This window comes from Gopherus evgoodei, chromosome 3 (assembly GCF_007399415.2).
Source record: "Gopherus evgoodei ecotype Sinaloan lineage chromosome 3, rGopEvg1_v1.p, whole genome shotgun sequence".
In the NCBI taxonomy this organism is placed as follows: domain Eukaryota; kingdom Metazoa; phylum Chordata; order Testudines; family Testudinidae; genus Gopherus; species Gopherus evgoodei.
Genome location: NC_044324.1, coordinates 134,850,447 through 134,867,210, shown reverse-complemented (window position 1 = coordinate 134,867,210; position 16,764 = coordinate 134,850,447). Strand labels below are relative to the sequence as shown.

General features: G+C 34.1%; 1 protein-coding gene across 10 annotated transcripts in view; it reads right to left on the bottom strand.

The window, feature by feature from the left end:
* Window positions 1–649: 649 nt before the first annotated feature.
* Window positions 650–16,764, bottom strand: part of QKI (QKI, KH domain containing RNA binding) — a 340,409-nt gene continuing 324,294 nt past the window's right edge. For 2 of the 10 annotated variants that reach the window (XR_003999652.1, XR_003999651.1), the window contains 3 exons: window positions 13,859–14,155; window positions 10,958–11,800; window positions 6,342–6,366 (listed from right to left, as the gene is read on the bottom strand). Coding sequence is in view for 8 of the 10 variants with exons in the window: in XM_030556708.1 (XP_030412568.1) it covers window positions 9,209–9,243; window positions 10,958–11,032; window positions 13,859–14,155 (407 nt within the window). In the remaining 2 variants the exon portion in view is untranslated. Of the gene's footprint in view, window positions 6,367–6,684; window positions 9,244–10,957; window positions 11,801–13,858; window positions 14,156–16,764 lie in introns of those variants that run through there. The other 8 variants (XM_030556704.1, XM_030556708.1, XM_030556705.1 and 5 more) reach the window with 8 other exon arrangements.

Sequence of the window (16,764 nt, the reverse complement as noted above, 5' to 3'; positions counted from 1 at the left end):
AGTTTTTTAGATGCAAATTAATTTTTGCCCTGGGAGTCAAATTTCTCCCAGTGCAGTCTGTTGTCAACAATGGACACCCAAACTGCTGGCACCAAGAAGCTAATACACAGGGGCGGCTCCAGGCATCAGCACGGCAGGCGCGTGCTTGGAGCGGCAAGCCGCGGGGGGCGCCCTGCTGGTTGCTGCGAGGGAGGCAGGCAGGCTGCCTTCGGCGGCTTGCCTGCGGAGGGTCTGCTGGTCCCGCGGCTTTGGCAGACCTTCCGCAGGCTGCCGTCGAATCCGCGGGATGGGGGACCTCCTGCAGGTAAGCCGCCGAAGGCAGCCTGCCTGCCGAGCTTGAGGCGGCAAAATGCCTAGAGCCGCCCCTGCTAATATAGCAAGTAACCATCTGCTGCGCATGACACCCTCCTCCAGTGTGGAACTATACCACCTGCAATCAGTGAGCAGGCACATAGGAAGGACACTAATGTACTTTAGTTAACCAGTTTGATTCAACATTGATTACCACATCAGTGTAACGGTTCACAAGCTTAGTTGAAAAAACAGTATACCATTAATGTATTATTTCACAAAATGTATCTCTATATTAAAGATCTATTAAAAATAAACTAGGCATTCCAAGAACAATTACACACTTGCACTTCAGGAATGTTTGTAAAAAGCGTTACAAGGACTTTATTTTGTAATGTGCCATTTAGAGTGCCCGTTTAATTATCCAGATACATAAGGAAGTTTCATAGTTATATTTTTCAGCATTCTTTTTTATTGGGTAGCAACATACTTTAGTGTGATTTTCCTACAGCATTTTGCAGTGCAGAAAACTTTTCAGTGGTCCCCATAGATTAAAGGGTGTGATTTGGAAAGGAAGCAATTTTAGCTTGTTATATTATGTATCAGTGGATTTTTACACAAACTTGTTAAAAGATCTGTTCAAATAGTATATTAGTAAATACTGATTAGTAATCTAAAACTGATTAAATATCTGACAAAAGAAACTTAAAGTCAGGCTTTGGGGACTCTCTATGAAACATTTTGGTTTGATGCACAGTAAGATTCCAAGACGCTGATTTTCTGAAGTGTTGTTTTTGAAAAGTATATTGCTTCATCCAGTATTTATTTAAAAGGGTTTTGTTGTACTTCTGTTTACATTTACATAAAAATTTAAATTAAATGAAATAAAATATACTTATTTAAATTGACTCCATTTTGCTGGAAGGAATTGCAATGCTGTAGGTTTTCTTGAATACATGCCTTTTAAAAAATCTGAAAGACATTTTACCCTTCCAGAATTAAACACACAAAAAATTTTAACAATAGAGCAACACTGAAGTTATCAAGCTCAAGTGCTAGAAATTCATCTTAAATTGTTGCCTTTTTATAGTTGACAAGATGGAGACCTGCACTTATGTTCAATAGTAACATTAATTTGTGTTAAAAAGAGTTATTTTGCTTTTAAGGCTTATTGTTTTCCTTCAGTTTTAAAAAAAACAACCCCCCAATTCTCCTCTGGGCAAATGTTCATTACTATGCATAATTGACAATGAGATGAAAATGCCCACTGTGGGCAAACTATGACAGTAGTTCATGGATAATAAAAGATAATGAAGATCATAAAGTTGTATCATAAGCATCCAACTAATTGCCCCTGGAACAAAGATATTTTGCTATCCAAAAACTAAATGTCTAGTCCCACCCTGGAAGTTTTAATCAAATTTCTAGACATTTCAAAGTTTAAACACTTGTCCTGCCTCAACCATTTTGAGCATTTTCTATATAACTCTAAATTCATAGTTGTGATGTCACATTACTTGAATCATAAGGTTCTGATTTTATCCACTATGAGTTATTTTCTTTTTACACTGTTTCATTGAATTTTTGAATAGCAATGCATTCAGAGTATAAGCAGTGAATGGCCCCCAAAAGTACTTTTTTTGGTACACGTGCAGCCTGTTCTAGATGTATCAATTTTCTCTATTTTACAGTTGCATCTGTACAGTTCTGTAAATTAAACTAGATGTTTAAATGGGTATTAAAAATATCCAGTTGCATATCAACATGCCTAACAAATTAATGCACAAACTACGTATTAATTAGTGGTAGGCCCAGTTTTTCTACATAAAATTAAACTAACTTAAAAAAATTGGGAGAACTTTCCACTTTTTAAAATAAGAATTATTACAGTTTTGAACAGATGCTGATTTCTCATTTGAATTTTTATTCCCAGGCAAGTAGATCGCTAGTTCACAGAAAAGTAAACTGTCAATATCAGGGAAATAAGTGATATGCATCAAGAGTCTCCCAAGACAATAGCTGGTAATTACTGTACATTTAAGCACAAATCTTGGAAGCCTAACTAGGCTACAAACAAAACTTCAAATAGTAGAAAATTTTAAATACGAAGTTTCTCTGTAGAAGTTATTTGCATAGAAGCTCAAAACCAAAAACGTATTTACTACTGTGTTTTCACCATTTACATTCCTGGCTATTTCTCAGTAATACAGTGCAACAGGTTTAGTATTTTGTACTTTCTGTAGTCATCAGGAAATGATCCAGCTTGATCTTTGGCTTTTCAGAAGTTGTACTCCCCTGAGCTAGGTGATAATGACAGACTACAGACGTACACAAAAATTACATAAATAGTATGTCAAGTAGGAAATAAAACAATCTGCAGGAAAATTTTTGTGACATACTAGAAAAAAAGCCAGTTCCTTGCTTCAGAGACACAAAAAATATAGTCCAGTAGTAATGTGTGCTTATACAAAATACAAGAGAGTCACAAGATGTGACACTGAATCGTGTGCTTTAAATAAAGAATGGCAAATTTCAATGAGATTTACTGTGACATCAATATGGTTCAACAAAGAATCAAACTGGTTTCTCTGGGTACACCATCACGATTTACCAATATACTGGCATCTTTGCTCGTTTGCTGTGAGCTGACAGTGATTATTTTAGAGAAAGAAAAAGTAATGTGTGGAATTAGTAATGCAGATGCTGAAAGGCAAGTGGCAAGACTACAAGAAGAATGCTTCAAATTATGCTACTTTGTTCCCATCTCTACTCTACCTAACCCCAAGGTAAAGGCCAGAATGACCAAAAGCCAATTTAATAGTAGTGTGCAGAATCTCAGCCGACAAACAACATAAATACAAGTCATGTGTTATCTGTGGTCACGTTCTTCAGGGTTAGTCCAGTAACTCAAGACTTTACATTCTTCCATCTTTGTTTATTTTAATTAAACATGTAATGGTTAATAAACAGACATAGTCCAGAGTTAGTAGGTTTGTATTATAACATTTATTAAAATAATGCTATGGGTTAATAGAAACAGCAAAGAACCAAAGAATTAAAATGCAAGCTATGTAAAAACCCAACTAAAACCCAAATATGTCTAATGTATTCATCCAGTAGCTAACTAAAAGCCCAAGAAAGACAACACTCCCAATATAATAAAGTACTGCAAAACAATTGGCAATTTTCAGTTATCAAAAATTGTGGGTTTTGCATTTTTGTATCCTTTTTTCTCAATCAGGAAAAAAATTGAATGTTTTATATAACATACATATAAAACAAGATAGAAAAATACATTATAAACTTGTAACAATGGCTGTAAATACATTATCTTACATGTTTCTCATAGGCAATAGGTTGGTTATGATACATACACAGCATGAAACTACTAAGATAATAAAGAATAGACAAATACATGTCATCTGTACTGTTACATACAAGCGACACTCCCATCTACCCACTCTAAAAAAATTTCATAATACTGTCAGAAAGAAGTCTTAAAACTACATATTTTAATAAAGAAAAATTCAATAAAGAATTATAATACTGAGAACCAAGGCATTCAGAGATTTCAAAAGTCATGCTTTTTTTTAAGTTGATCCAAAATTTTGTCAACTATGTTTTCAAAAAGTTTGTTCATTCAGAGCAAACATTACTATTACATGTCACAAAAAATGTCCAGGTTTATCATAGTTGAGATGAATCTGGATCAAATACTGGTATTGTTTTAGCAAATCTCTTCTCAAATGTTTGAGTGTCGCAGATCTATTCAACCAAACAAACAAAAATCAAAATGGCACAGCATATATACTGTAAATTAAGTCAAAACAACTGTATGTGTAACAGGAAGACAAAGCTGGTGGCACGATAAACAAAAGCTAGCTGAATACAAAAGGATGAATGTCTATTGCATAGTAAATAAACTGATAATTGTTTCCAGGTGAGACAAGATGTTAGATGAGGTCACCATACAGGTGCTTAAACTGTAAACCCTCTTTCTTAGCTTACTATTGACCTTTGATTTGGAAGCTATGAAGGTTTTCAGGAGGAGAATAAGTTGACAACAGGGGAAATAAATTATCACCTGATATTTGCCAAGTCTAATACTGAGCCATTAGCAAACTGATACTTGCTTAATATTTTCAGAATTCAACACTATTCAAAAAAGCTTCTCAGCTATTATGGTCTAGCTACATGAATTTCATGTGGTGCTAAAAGATAATACTGAATTATAGATGAATTTTTAAATAGTTAGTTAATGAGTCTTTCCTGCTTTTCTTTTGAATAAAAAGCAATAAACAATCAATATCAATCAAGCAGGCAGGGGCTGATGAGAAATGAATATCTTACACACTATTTGACACTATGGGAGCTGCTTACAAAATACTGGGACATGCTTAGGTCAGACTTAAAATTAGTTAAACATGTTCAATTTCATTATTCACCAAACTTTATTCTGTGGACAAGTACAAGGTCTGCTATACTTGTCAATATTTCAAATCAAGACAACTCCTCACCATCCTCTGAACAAAATGGAGCATTTGCTGCCCTATAAACATTTGTTAGCTAATGCTCTGATTTAGAATGAGTCAGAACCCTTTGGTTTAGATTGAGCAAGTACATGAAACAAAATATGTTAACTATGGTTTGAGATGGTGAAAATGTTGCAAGACTAATGGGGGCCAGCATTTGATAGAAAAATTATCAAATGTTTCACATTATAAAATTTTGCAAAGTTGCATCATGCTACTATGGCAAAAATCAGGTATTTCAAATGGTCAACTCATTTGTCTTCCTTTCCCAGCTTCTTTTCACATACTGGGCGAGTAAGTGGCACGCATTAACTTGTTGTCTGAGGGAGGAGCTGATTATACGAGAGATTTTACTAAATGACCATGAAGAAAATAAGGCACTTCCTTTTCTTTAGACTTATTCCAATACTTAAAAAATAAAAAAGAAAGACAAAAAGGCTCTTTTGGTCTTTTGTTTCTTGACAACCACCAGAAAAAATCATTTAATGAAATAAAGGGTTGTTTCTTTGTTCTTTTTTTCTTTTTTTTATAACACTTGAAAGTATAAAATGCTACATTTCCAAAAATATATTTTTTCTGCACCAGCACCCTTGTATAGTAAAAGTATCTACTTTTTTGTTCATTTTGTTTCAATGCACTACACTTTATCTACAATTTCATTACATGTATACAGCAAATAGGCAAGCATGGCTTTTACATCCTTAATGAAATTTTTCTATACAGGGAGGTTTAAAAAAAATATTTGAACAGTTTGCCCAGTAATGTGACACATAATGCATGTACCTTGTTCTCATGTAATCTTTTAAGAAAGTTTAAATATGGTTAAAGTAATCATAACTCAGATTTTGCTTTCATAGTGTTGCTGTTTTGTTCTTTGCATTAACATAGTTCTGAAAATTCACTGAAATCTATCTTTCATGGCACACGTTCTTTTAAAACATCCAATTTGGCAGGCAATAGAAAAAAGGCTGCAACTTTTGCCCTTTGAGGGCACTGGTAGTGACTAAACAGCAAGTCAAATTTTGAATACTTTTTAGAATCCCTTCACCAATGACATCCCTGACCAAAGGTTCATGCATGATGCATCATCACACAGTACATTCAAAGAGAGCTTTGACTTCATTATGAGAAGAAAAAGATTCCTAGAAGTCGCTCACAGTAACTGCCTCTGTCATGGGGTAGTTAAGGGACATCTGTCTCCATCACTTAAGTGAGGCCTTCTTACCGTTCGTTTAGGGTGGGACACTAAAGGATGATCAGTGCTGAGGGATGAATTGGACCTTATTGCTTTACTACTATTCAGTGCAGGTTCTAGAACCACTTTCACCCAAACAGGAAAAAAAAGCTGAGTTGGAGGACAATTAATTTCTTTGTCTTTTTTGTTAGATGGTAAGACGAACGGACAAGTGCCTCAGCTCGCTGCACTGAAGACAGGCAAGCAAAGGCGATTACCAGTTAACTGATCAGCAGGCAGGCATGGTCAGGTCATCATTGGGTGAAGAGTTCAGAGGTCAGAAGGTCATAGGTTAGTTGCCGGTGGCGGCTGGGTGGTTAGAAACAAAAACAAAACAAAACAAAAACAAAAACAAAAAACAAAAAATCAAAATAAAAAAAAAGAGAAAGAAAAGATAGAGAAGAGATTAGTTTCAGCTAGTGACGGCTTAATGACAACATGAAAACTAATCACAACTAATAAAAAACAAGCATGTTTAATTCTGACGCACTGATTGACACCATCTACAGAATGCAATAAAATCATGACAGCCTTGTATCATGATTTGAACATGTGAAGGAGAAGCCCACTCCCACAAAACTGGTTAACAGGAAAAAATAGAAATAAAATACAACTAACAACTAATAGTTAGTAGCAGTCGATGAAGGAAACTGGAAAACAAAAACAATGAACAGTTTTTGGAACTTGGTAAAAGAATTTTGAAACAGTCAGCGCAAAGAATCAGTATCTGACTGCTATTAAGCATTAGTATTTTCCCAGGTGCAAGCATTAAAGCAACTATTAATGATGGATGTGATTATTAATAATTGTTTGTTAAAAGAAATGAATCTAAGGAATCTGAATTTTCATAAACAATTTGGCTTAACATAAACTATGGGCCAAACAAGGTTTCTTTTGTTCAATAAAATTTTTATTGCTTTTCAATTATTCTATTTACAAACAACATGGAATTTCTTGGCCTCATGATACAAAGCAATACTAAACTGTAGTCTAGCAGTGTAGGCATCATCATGGAAACCAGGTAAAGGCTAAGCCTATTACTTTAGCCAGCATTTTCCTGTTGAAAATACTATTTTACACATAGGACACTTTTAAAATGCACTTGCATGTAAACACTGTAAAAGTCTTGCCATTTTAAATTCTATACTTCAAAAGCTCTAAGTACATCAAAAAATAGAGAGTATCTAATCGATACTAATAAGGCATTTTAAAACTACAGACAGCTTTCTTTATTCATTTTCAAAGCTAATACTCTGCAAATACAATAAAATCTGACATTTCATATACATTCCTGCTTTATATTTTTATATTTTAAAAGAAGCCACCTGTAAATACTATTTTCTTTTGCAAAAAAAACCAAACAAACAAAAAACCACAAACAAAAACAAAAAAATTACAGTAAAACATAAAAAAGTTCTCAAGTGGAAAGTTATCATTCCCAATGTTCTTGAGCTGATCCTTCTTTAATCATTCTCTCTCACATTCTCCTTCACCAAACTTGGTCCACTTAACAGTAGTACAATTTTTAAGACTTGTTCAACAGCTTAATCATATCTAATAAATTCTGAGGTTTGATAGAGTTTTTGTACTGTTGCCATTCTGACTAAGGCAGAGGAGATGAAAGTGAGAAAGGTATTCAGTGCAAAGTCAGATTTGTGCCATTTCATAATATGAAATCCAGTAGGTGTAATGTTCACAGATAGCATATTTTTAATGATCTATATCATGGGTTGATTTACCTTCAACATAATAAAAATGGTTTCTATGGCCTATCATTTAGGATACAGTTTATAAACACTAAAAAATTACTACTGTAACTTAAATGAGACCACATGTTCCCTGAACTTCTTCAAAATTCTGCTAAGTGGGATTTGTTTAAATTAAAACTGCTGTTGCAAATATAAGCAAAACAAAAATATAAATATTTAATGTGGCACAATCTCACCACTTTACAGGTATACGAAAAACACAGAATCTTAAAGCATTTTTGATACTGATTGCAATTTTGATTAAAACGGTATTAAAATTTTATATATAAATTATGTGACAATTGGTTTTGATAAAAACATTCAGAAAAATTATCAGCATTAGCATTTCTTGTGGAGTATATAATCAAAGTAAGCTACCTTTTTAAGATACCAGAACACCTGTGATACATCCTCTGCCAAGTCCCTGGCCTTCTACAGTACACACAGGTTTGTCAACTGTGCAACACCATTTACAGTTTATTACAATTAAATCAGTCAGTCTCTCTATTATATGAATCAAATTCAGTTTTGGATTATTTATAGAGCGGGATCTTATTCTTAGTAGAAATGAACTATACTTCTCAACCCTTCACCAATTCTAAATGCTTGGTTATAAGAATAACACATTTACATGTTTGGGGGCTCTTGTTTTAAATGCAGTGTTTATATCTAAAAAACTATGCAAAAAACCAAAAACATACTCAAAGAGTGAATACAGCAGTACTATATAATATGAGAACCAGTTTAAAAGTTTTTTGTGTGACCTTAGACCCAATGAATGCATACTTATTTTAGTGATATTTAACAAGTGTTTAAAATGCTTTCGTATTGGAAAAATTAGTATTTCGGTTTGCTGACACTGCTTTTAAATACCAATAATGGCAAATTAATCAAAATGTGTGTCATGAATTGCACAGAAGGTACACATGGCAAGTGTTGATCAATTTTTGGTATTTTAATTTTACAGCAAATTTTTAAAACTCACATTAAGCTCCTCTATGTAAAATGTTTGTAGTATGCCAAAAGGTATTGTTTCCAAATCATACCCCTCTTCTAAATCTCCAAAGAGTGTGCATTGATAGTCTGCTTTTTAAAATTTGTAATAAAATGAATTACAGTCTTAAAAAATATCTGTGCAATCTGTTGTTTGTAATGTAAGTTGCTATGGGTAATTCAGAACTCTATTCATCAGAACTTATCAGCATCATTTTAATGTAAAAAAATATACAGGTCACAGAACCATGTATGGTCTCCATGAGAGAATACCTCTCTGTATTCTTTTTTTAAAACATACAAATTAACTTTGAAGAGCTACACATATGGACAATTTACCATCAAAGAAGTGGCTGTGTTTCAGTAGAAGGTGAGATGATTCCAATATTTATTATTTTCAGTTCAATGATTTATAGTTGCAACCATTGCCAAGGCAGCTGAACAGCTGACACGAATTAAAAACAACAAAATTAGTAAATACTACATTGGTCTATTCAAATAAAGTAACCAACAGACTAAAAAAAAAAAACCTCCATGCCTGCTACAATGATTTGGTCACCAGCTGTTCCAGGGAAATAGCTGCCTAAACAAATACGCTTTTCAACTGTGGCATGAAGGACACCAAATCTAGGCTCTGAGAGACCATCAGTAGGAGCAGATTCTAGAGACATGGGCCTTGTCTAGAAATGCCCTGCTGCTCATCTTTCAACAAAGAATAAGAACAACCCAGCAGACTGTAACCACTGTGATGGGATATAAGGGGAAAAGAAGTTTTTCAGGTAACTGTATAGATTTTATATATCAGCTTGTGCCTTTTATAAAGCATTAAAAAGGTAAAGGTGCTACATAAAATATAATAAATATCTTAGAGAGCCCCTCTCTCTGGTATTGATGTCCATGGTCTGTTAACAAATCAACAGAAGGAGAGAGGTGGAGTGTAGGCTAAAAATTCTATATTAGGAGTAGACATGCCTGTCACCTGAATTTGGCTTTAAGTATATCAAATCAAGGAAGCCTGTGGATATCCTATTTTGCTGAGAATAGGTCCTAGAATAATAATACTCAGCAATCTCAAAACACTTTGCATTTCAAAAGCATTGAACATACATTAATCCCCACAATACCCCAGGAGGTAAGGAAGTATCATCATCCTTAATTTATAGATGGGAAAACATACACAGAAAGGTTAAGTGACTCGCACAAGGAGTCACTGGCAGATCTGGGATAAGAGTTTGGGTGTTCCAGTGCTCAACCTGCACTGCTTCCTAGTCAGTGAATGTCAATAAACCGAAAACATCACTTTTCTTAATAAGCTTAAGTAATTCATTCAAGGGTCCAAGGGCATACACAGATGGTAAGTTACATTTGATGAACAGGAGAAAAATGAAGATTTATTTTCCATTCATTGGTTAGTTAAGAGAGATGTCCAAATACTGGATGTCATCTCACCAACGGGACTTCAAAAGTTGCTTCTTCTTCAGACAATGTATTTTAGCAGCAAATGACAAATACCAAGAAATCCATTTTGGCAAAAGAACATAAAAGAATACTGACTTTACTGACTCAAACCCAACAAACTTTTGAAGTATTATCTTCACAGTCCTTATTTTGTTGAATTAAGTTAGATATCTAAGAACATGAATCTTCTTTAGAGTTATACAGTACAGTGGCTCAAACAGTTTACTAGAAAAAAGGAATCTAAATCTTCAGTTTTCTCCAGACAGGAGGCATTTATTCCTTTACTTCTTTCTCATTAAGCACCCATCCATTCATTTTATTTTTGCAACACCAATCTGATATTTCCACACCAATTAAAAGAGCAAGTTTGAAGGGAAAACCAATTAATGTAGCACTAAACTCTTACTTCCTGATGAAGCTGAATCCTATATAGTTCTTATAAAGGAAATCAGTTATAGCATTTTAAACATATCACATGATTTATATATTTTAATAGATGGGAAAGCTAAAGTAGTTTATACAATGTATTTAAAATTGTGAGTGTTTCCAAAGCTCTAAAATAGTGACGATTTAGATTTTTGAGGAAAAAAATATTAACGAACGGGTCAAAATATGGTATTTGGTTAACCAGCTGTGGTGTTGCAAATTTCATGTACACTCAAAGCATTTCTTATAAAAAAGAACTGCAGAACTAAACTAACCTCGGTCTGCGGTCACAATCCTTTGGTAAGGATGGACACGCATATCGTGCCTTCGAACTTTAGTAGCCACCGCACCTAGTTAAATTGCAATTACCAAGACAAAGTTAGAAAACATTCAAAGATAAACATTAACAGCAGGTTTAGCAAAATGGATTTAAGTGATCATTTACTACAAAATTCATTTTAAGAAAGCAACAAGTTAAGGCACAGTAGTTTCAAATCTTAACTTTAATATATGAAGTATATCTGTGCAGATTAATATTGCATTTATTTCAAACATCCTGGCCTTAACCTGTTTAATCCACTCATTTTCAATCCCAACATTACAGTATTTCATGAAATCTATTAGATCCAAGAACATTTAAGCTTTACTAGTCACATATTCACTGAAGTGCCTTTTTTGCAGCAGCACTACTTTAAATAATGCCATTTTTAATACTGAAAATTATTTGCTACCCTTCAGACCACTTCCAGTTTCTACCATTAAAAAAGTTTTAAAGCAATTCTTCATGCCTACAGATGTGGTTTTAAACTTTAAGTCAATAAAGTATGAACTGCAATGAATTAGGTGATTAGTAAAGCAAACAGTATAGAACACTTAGCAGTCAGTATATTACTATACACTCATAAATTACAGCTACTTTGTAATAATAGAGACTAAACCAAATTAATAGCACTATTTTATTTTATATCTATGTGCAAAAAAAGTGCAAGTAAGGTCACTGACTGCTAGGCTACTTTTTTTCAAGACTGCTGAAACTAAGCATTTGTTAAATTCAGATCTGATGAGGGTTCAGTTAAGACCGTTCTTGAATTCTTAGCCTTTCGTTGGGAAAGCCATACCTACAGATAAAAGGAAGGGAATTAAAAATTAGTCGCCAACTAAGATTTGACACTGATACCGACTTTCGCAACACCACCACCACCACCCATTTGTAAATTTTAAGGGAACTGCTTTAATATACCTAAATAGTTCACCATAAAAATGGGCAAAATATACATAAGTATGTTACAAGGTAAAACTCAACAATAAACCATTTCAAATCTATCAGTTCTGTCAGCAGTGCACAAATTACTTTCAATTTCATTGCTCAAATGATAGAGCACGTATTAGAATCAGTGATTCTAGATTGCCCAGGTTACTTGGTATTATAATTGAAGTTCTTCAGTGAAAACTTATTCTCAGTTGTCAGCCAAAAGGGCATTTTCTTACATAGCTCTACTCTATCTACATTATTTTTTTGTGCTCTAAGCAACACTGACTGTGCAGGAAGGATTCTGATACAATTTTTAGTAATTCTCCCTTTCCCCACTCTCTTTATATAAAAATCTTGCCTGAAATTCATAAAAACTCTCTGTATTATATTAAGTTATTACCATGCAGTAACACATTTCATCATTATTTCTTTACTGCTCAACTATATCAAATGGTAGAGAGATTTGGTACTGGACTCAGCCAGTAGCTATAATGATACCTACCACATCAAAACTATCTCAATAGACTCTGTAAGTGCCAGTACAGAGGACTCAGAGATGGAAAAACAACATGCACAGGGTTGCAGGAAAAATTAATAAAAAGGAAAAGATTTCCAAAAAGGTATAAAGTTACATTGTTACTAATTTATCTATAATATTTTTTGGCTATTTCAGAGACTATGCAATAGTCATAAGCTATTCTTGACTGCATTCTTTTGACCAATTAAATGTTTTTTAAAATGACTAGTGCTAAAATTGAAAATAAATTACTAAATACAAAGAAGTACGTTTTCCTATCCACAGTGCCAAAAGGAACATGTAAACACACATGCGCACACACATACACAGAGCATCTAGTAGTATTCGCTTAATTGAGCATCGGCTTTTTGTATTTCTTTCAACAAGATATTGACTTCAAATCTTAATGTCCATTGTTCATTAGAGACTTTTAGAATTTGTGTAAATCAATAACTGCTGCTGAACAAACTTTAAAGATCAAAGTTCTATAAGTCAACAAAATCATGCAGCACGAAGGTCATATACAATTTAGTAAAAGAACCAGAGAGTAAAGATTATTCAAATTCTGGAGGGAGTAGGGAGAAGAGAAATTGCATTGAAACAGTTTGTTTTATATTGACTGGTTAACTGGATTATAAACAGCAGATGTATTCTAGCCTTGATCGAACAAGTCAATGGACTGAAATACCAGATATGACTGGCATTTCAGTCAACTCTATAAAAAAGGTGTCAGTAATGTTTAATTGCACTGTTCTCCAGCCACATCTTAAAAGAACTAAGTTTATTTACTGAAACTATTATTTTGTTTTCTGCTTAATCAGATTCATAGGTTCTTGCCACTAGATTTAATTCATCAGATCTATCAAGGGAAACTATATTTTTAATTTTTTCCAAGATTTGTTTGATACCAGAAAATATTGTGCAAAATTAGAAATGATCTCTTTTAAATATTATTGTAAATTTATTTACAATTTAGGAAAGTGCATTCAAGTTTTTCATTTGAGACAGTACGAAGTATTTATATTTCAATTTCTATTTCCTTTTCTTCTTGTCTAAAAGATGTTTTAATTTGATAGCACTACAAAAAACAAATGTATTATGATTTGATTAAAATAAACACACAATTTTGTTTTCAAAAAATTAAAAATGCTCCAAAATAAATACTGACCTTTTAAAGACATATGAATTTAGCAATCTATATAAAACAATTTTAGAGCTGCCCTTATTCAATGCACTTTTTCCTGGGCAATTTACGAGAATTTAAATGAAACAAAATAGGGTCAGAGCTCTCTTTCAAAAACAAAGTTTCAGTGAACCACTGACTCTCATACAATAGTAAAAGACACAATAAAGCAGCCTTATAAAATGATCTACAATTCAGTTAATCATCTTAGTAGAGAAACTTACCTAATACGCCACTAGGTTCAATAGGATACTCAAGAATTGATGTCGCTGGTGCCAGTGTATAGGGATACTCATAGGGTGTGTAAATTAAACCAGCTTCAGGTCCTGGAGGAACTATTGCAGCAGTTGGATGAGGAGTTCCATTTGGCATGACAGCGGTCTGTATCTGTCTGATCAAAGGCATTATGGTAGGGCCAGCTGGCGTAGGAGTACGCAGGGCAGCTGGGGGGAGAACAGGCGCAGGCCCAGTAATAATCCTTGGAGCCTGGGCTGTCGCTGCAAGAGAAAAGGCAAGGGCTGCTACAGTAAGCAAAGAAATTTAGAAGGAAGTATGGAGATAGCAGTACAAAACATGAAAAGAATGGAAAAAAAGGGGAAAAAGTAGGAAAGAAGAAAAATAAAAGGAAATCATTAGTACATGCGCTGATCACACAGTGCCAAAGCACACCATTCAAATGCAAACAGCTTTCCATTTCTCAGTGTGCTTAAGTATGAACATGCAAAATAAAATAAGCCATTATAAAACAGTGAAGTAGATTTCTAAAACAGGTTACATAGCACAAAAGCTCAATTTAAACCACGTTTCTTTTACCTATGCTTTCAAGACTGCATGAGACTGAGAAGCATGCAGGAAATATACGGAAAATACTGTTGTAATCATACATGGAATGTAAAATACAGTGTAACTATAGAATCCACAGATAGTCAGTTATATAGAGCTTTCATACAAAATGAAAAATGGTTTCATAATACTTTTGTTTATATTAAAATTCTCTTTCAAAATACATAAACCCCCCTATGATCATTAGGGTTAAAGGTGACCTAGTAATTGTGGGTGTCCTTTTTTGCTTCTTTGTGATGAATGAAATAGGTCCAAAAAGATGATATTCTTCCTTCCCTCTTCCTCATTCTCAAAAATAAATATTTTTTTCCTACTTCCATTTTAAATTAGAAATTCATGTGTTTTTGACACTGTTTCCTAGAAGTGTAGGTTAGGGGAAAAAGTACTTAAAAAAAATGGAGCTAACACTTCGTAATTAAATGCTGTTTAAAATATTTTAGCACCCAATGCAGACAGGTTTTAACACCTCTCGTGGGGTCAACCGTCAAGCTTAGATTTTATGGGCTTGTGTAAATACAGAATTGCAATGGTTTAACTTAAAGAATGCTTTTTAAATGATTTAGTTAAATCTACATACAGGTGGTTAGAAAACCCAAAATTTTCCTGCGAAAAAATTCATTAGAAAAATGCCCTTTAGAATTCTTTTGACAGAAAATTTTCAAGTTTTCTGCGGAAGCTTTTGAAATGAAATAAAAATTGTATTTCATGTAGCCTTCAAATTTTTTTTTCCTGGAAACTGAAAAATTTCTGTTTTCCATTTTTGTTTCTGGATTTTCAGACTTTTGATATGTCAAAACGAAAAGAAAAATTAAGTTACATTTCAAAGTATCTATTCAAAATTAAAAAATGCTAGAAACTGTTCAGGTGAAAAAAAACTAAAAATTTGAATAAGCTCTAGTTAACCTGCTGCATGGGCATTCTTATTCTGGTTTACCTTAAGTCAGTTAGAAACAGGTTTAAGGTCAAATGAAATAAGCCACTCAATCCAATATAAAAATGTCCAGAAAGGGATTGCATCAGTTTAACTAAACAACTGGTTTAATGGCTGGTTTATTAAAAAATTCAACCCAAAATAATACAAGGTGCAAAATGAATCCAATTTAAGCCTGGTCTACACACAGTATAACTACGTTGGGAGTGTGATTTTGTGTTTTGTTTTGCCAGCTTATACCAATAAAAACCTAGGCTGTGTCTACTCTGCTACTTTTAGCGCTAAAACTTTTGTTGTTCAGAGGCATGAAAAAACACTCCCTCTTGAGCAACAAAAATGTTAGCACTGAAAAGCGCCAGTAAAGAAAGCTACCACCGTTTGTTGGCGGGGGGTGGGGAGGGTGGAGAGGGAGGGGTGTGTGTTTCTTTTTTTAAATCTGGGAGAGCTCTCCTCCAGCAATAAAGTATGTCTACGCTGCCCACATCACAGCGCTGCCGCGGCCATGCTGTAACCTGGGTAGTGTAGACATACCCCTAGTGTGAACATAGTTATACCAGTATAGCTTATTCCCTTCTCAAACAAAAATAAGCCATATTGGTAAAACTCCAACTCCACTAGGGCTAAGTCTACACTACAGAATGTATGTATGCTGGACAGTTTGTAGATTTGAAATGAAATATGAAAACCCTCCAACTCTGTGTATCTTATGTTTTCAAAATTTCATTGCAGACACAATGTACAACAGAAACTTTTTCTGCCAGTGAAGGACCAAAGCCTCCCTGAACAACATTAGCTATGCTGACTGAAGCACTCTTACGTCAACACAGTTGCGTCTATCTGGGGTTTTGTACCCATAGCAGTGTTGGAGAGGGGTGTCTCTCCTCCTCTTTCCCCAGCATCTGATAAATATAGCTTGCAGGAGAAAGTTCTAAGTTTAGACAAGACCTTGGGGAGTCATATTGCTTTAATTATACCTTTATAGTTAAATCAGTACAACCTTTGTGAGTAGACCAGGCCTTATTTCAGTGCATGGTTTAACCAACCTTTGTCAAACCTGTGTAAGTTTACGTTTTTAAAAGCCTACAGCCCACAGATATTAAGTGACTGAAACCTGAGTGACAGGGCCAGGTTTTCTATTCACAATTTTCAAAACTGTGCTTTGTTTTTATTAAGACAAATTTAACTCAAATGCCACAATAAGCAGTAGGAAGAAAAGCTCTTTTGTTAAAGATTAACTACTCTGCTCCTTTGATTATGGAAAACATTCACCTCCACAAAATCTCGGTCCTTCAAGACAGGCTTCCAATAAAGGAAGATTTGACATTCCTGACAGATTTTAAGGAAGAGAAAAAAAGC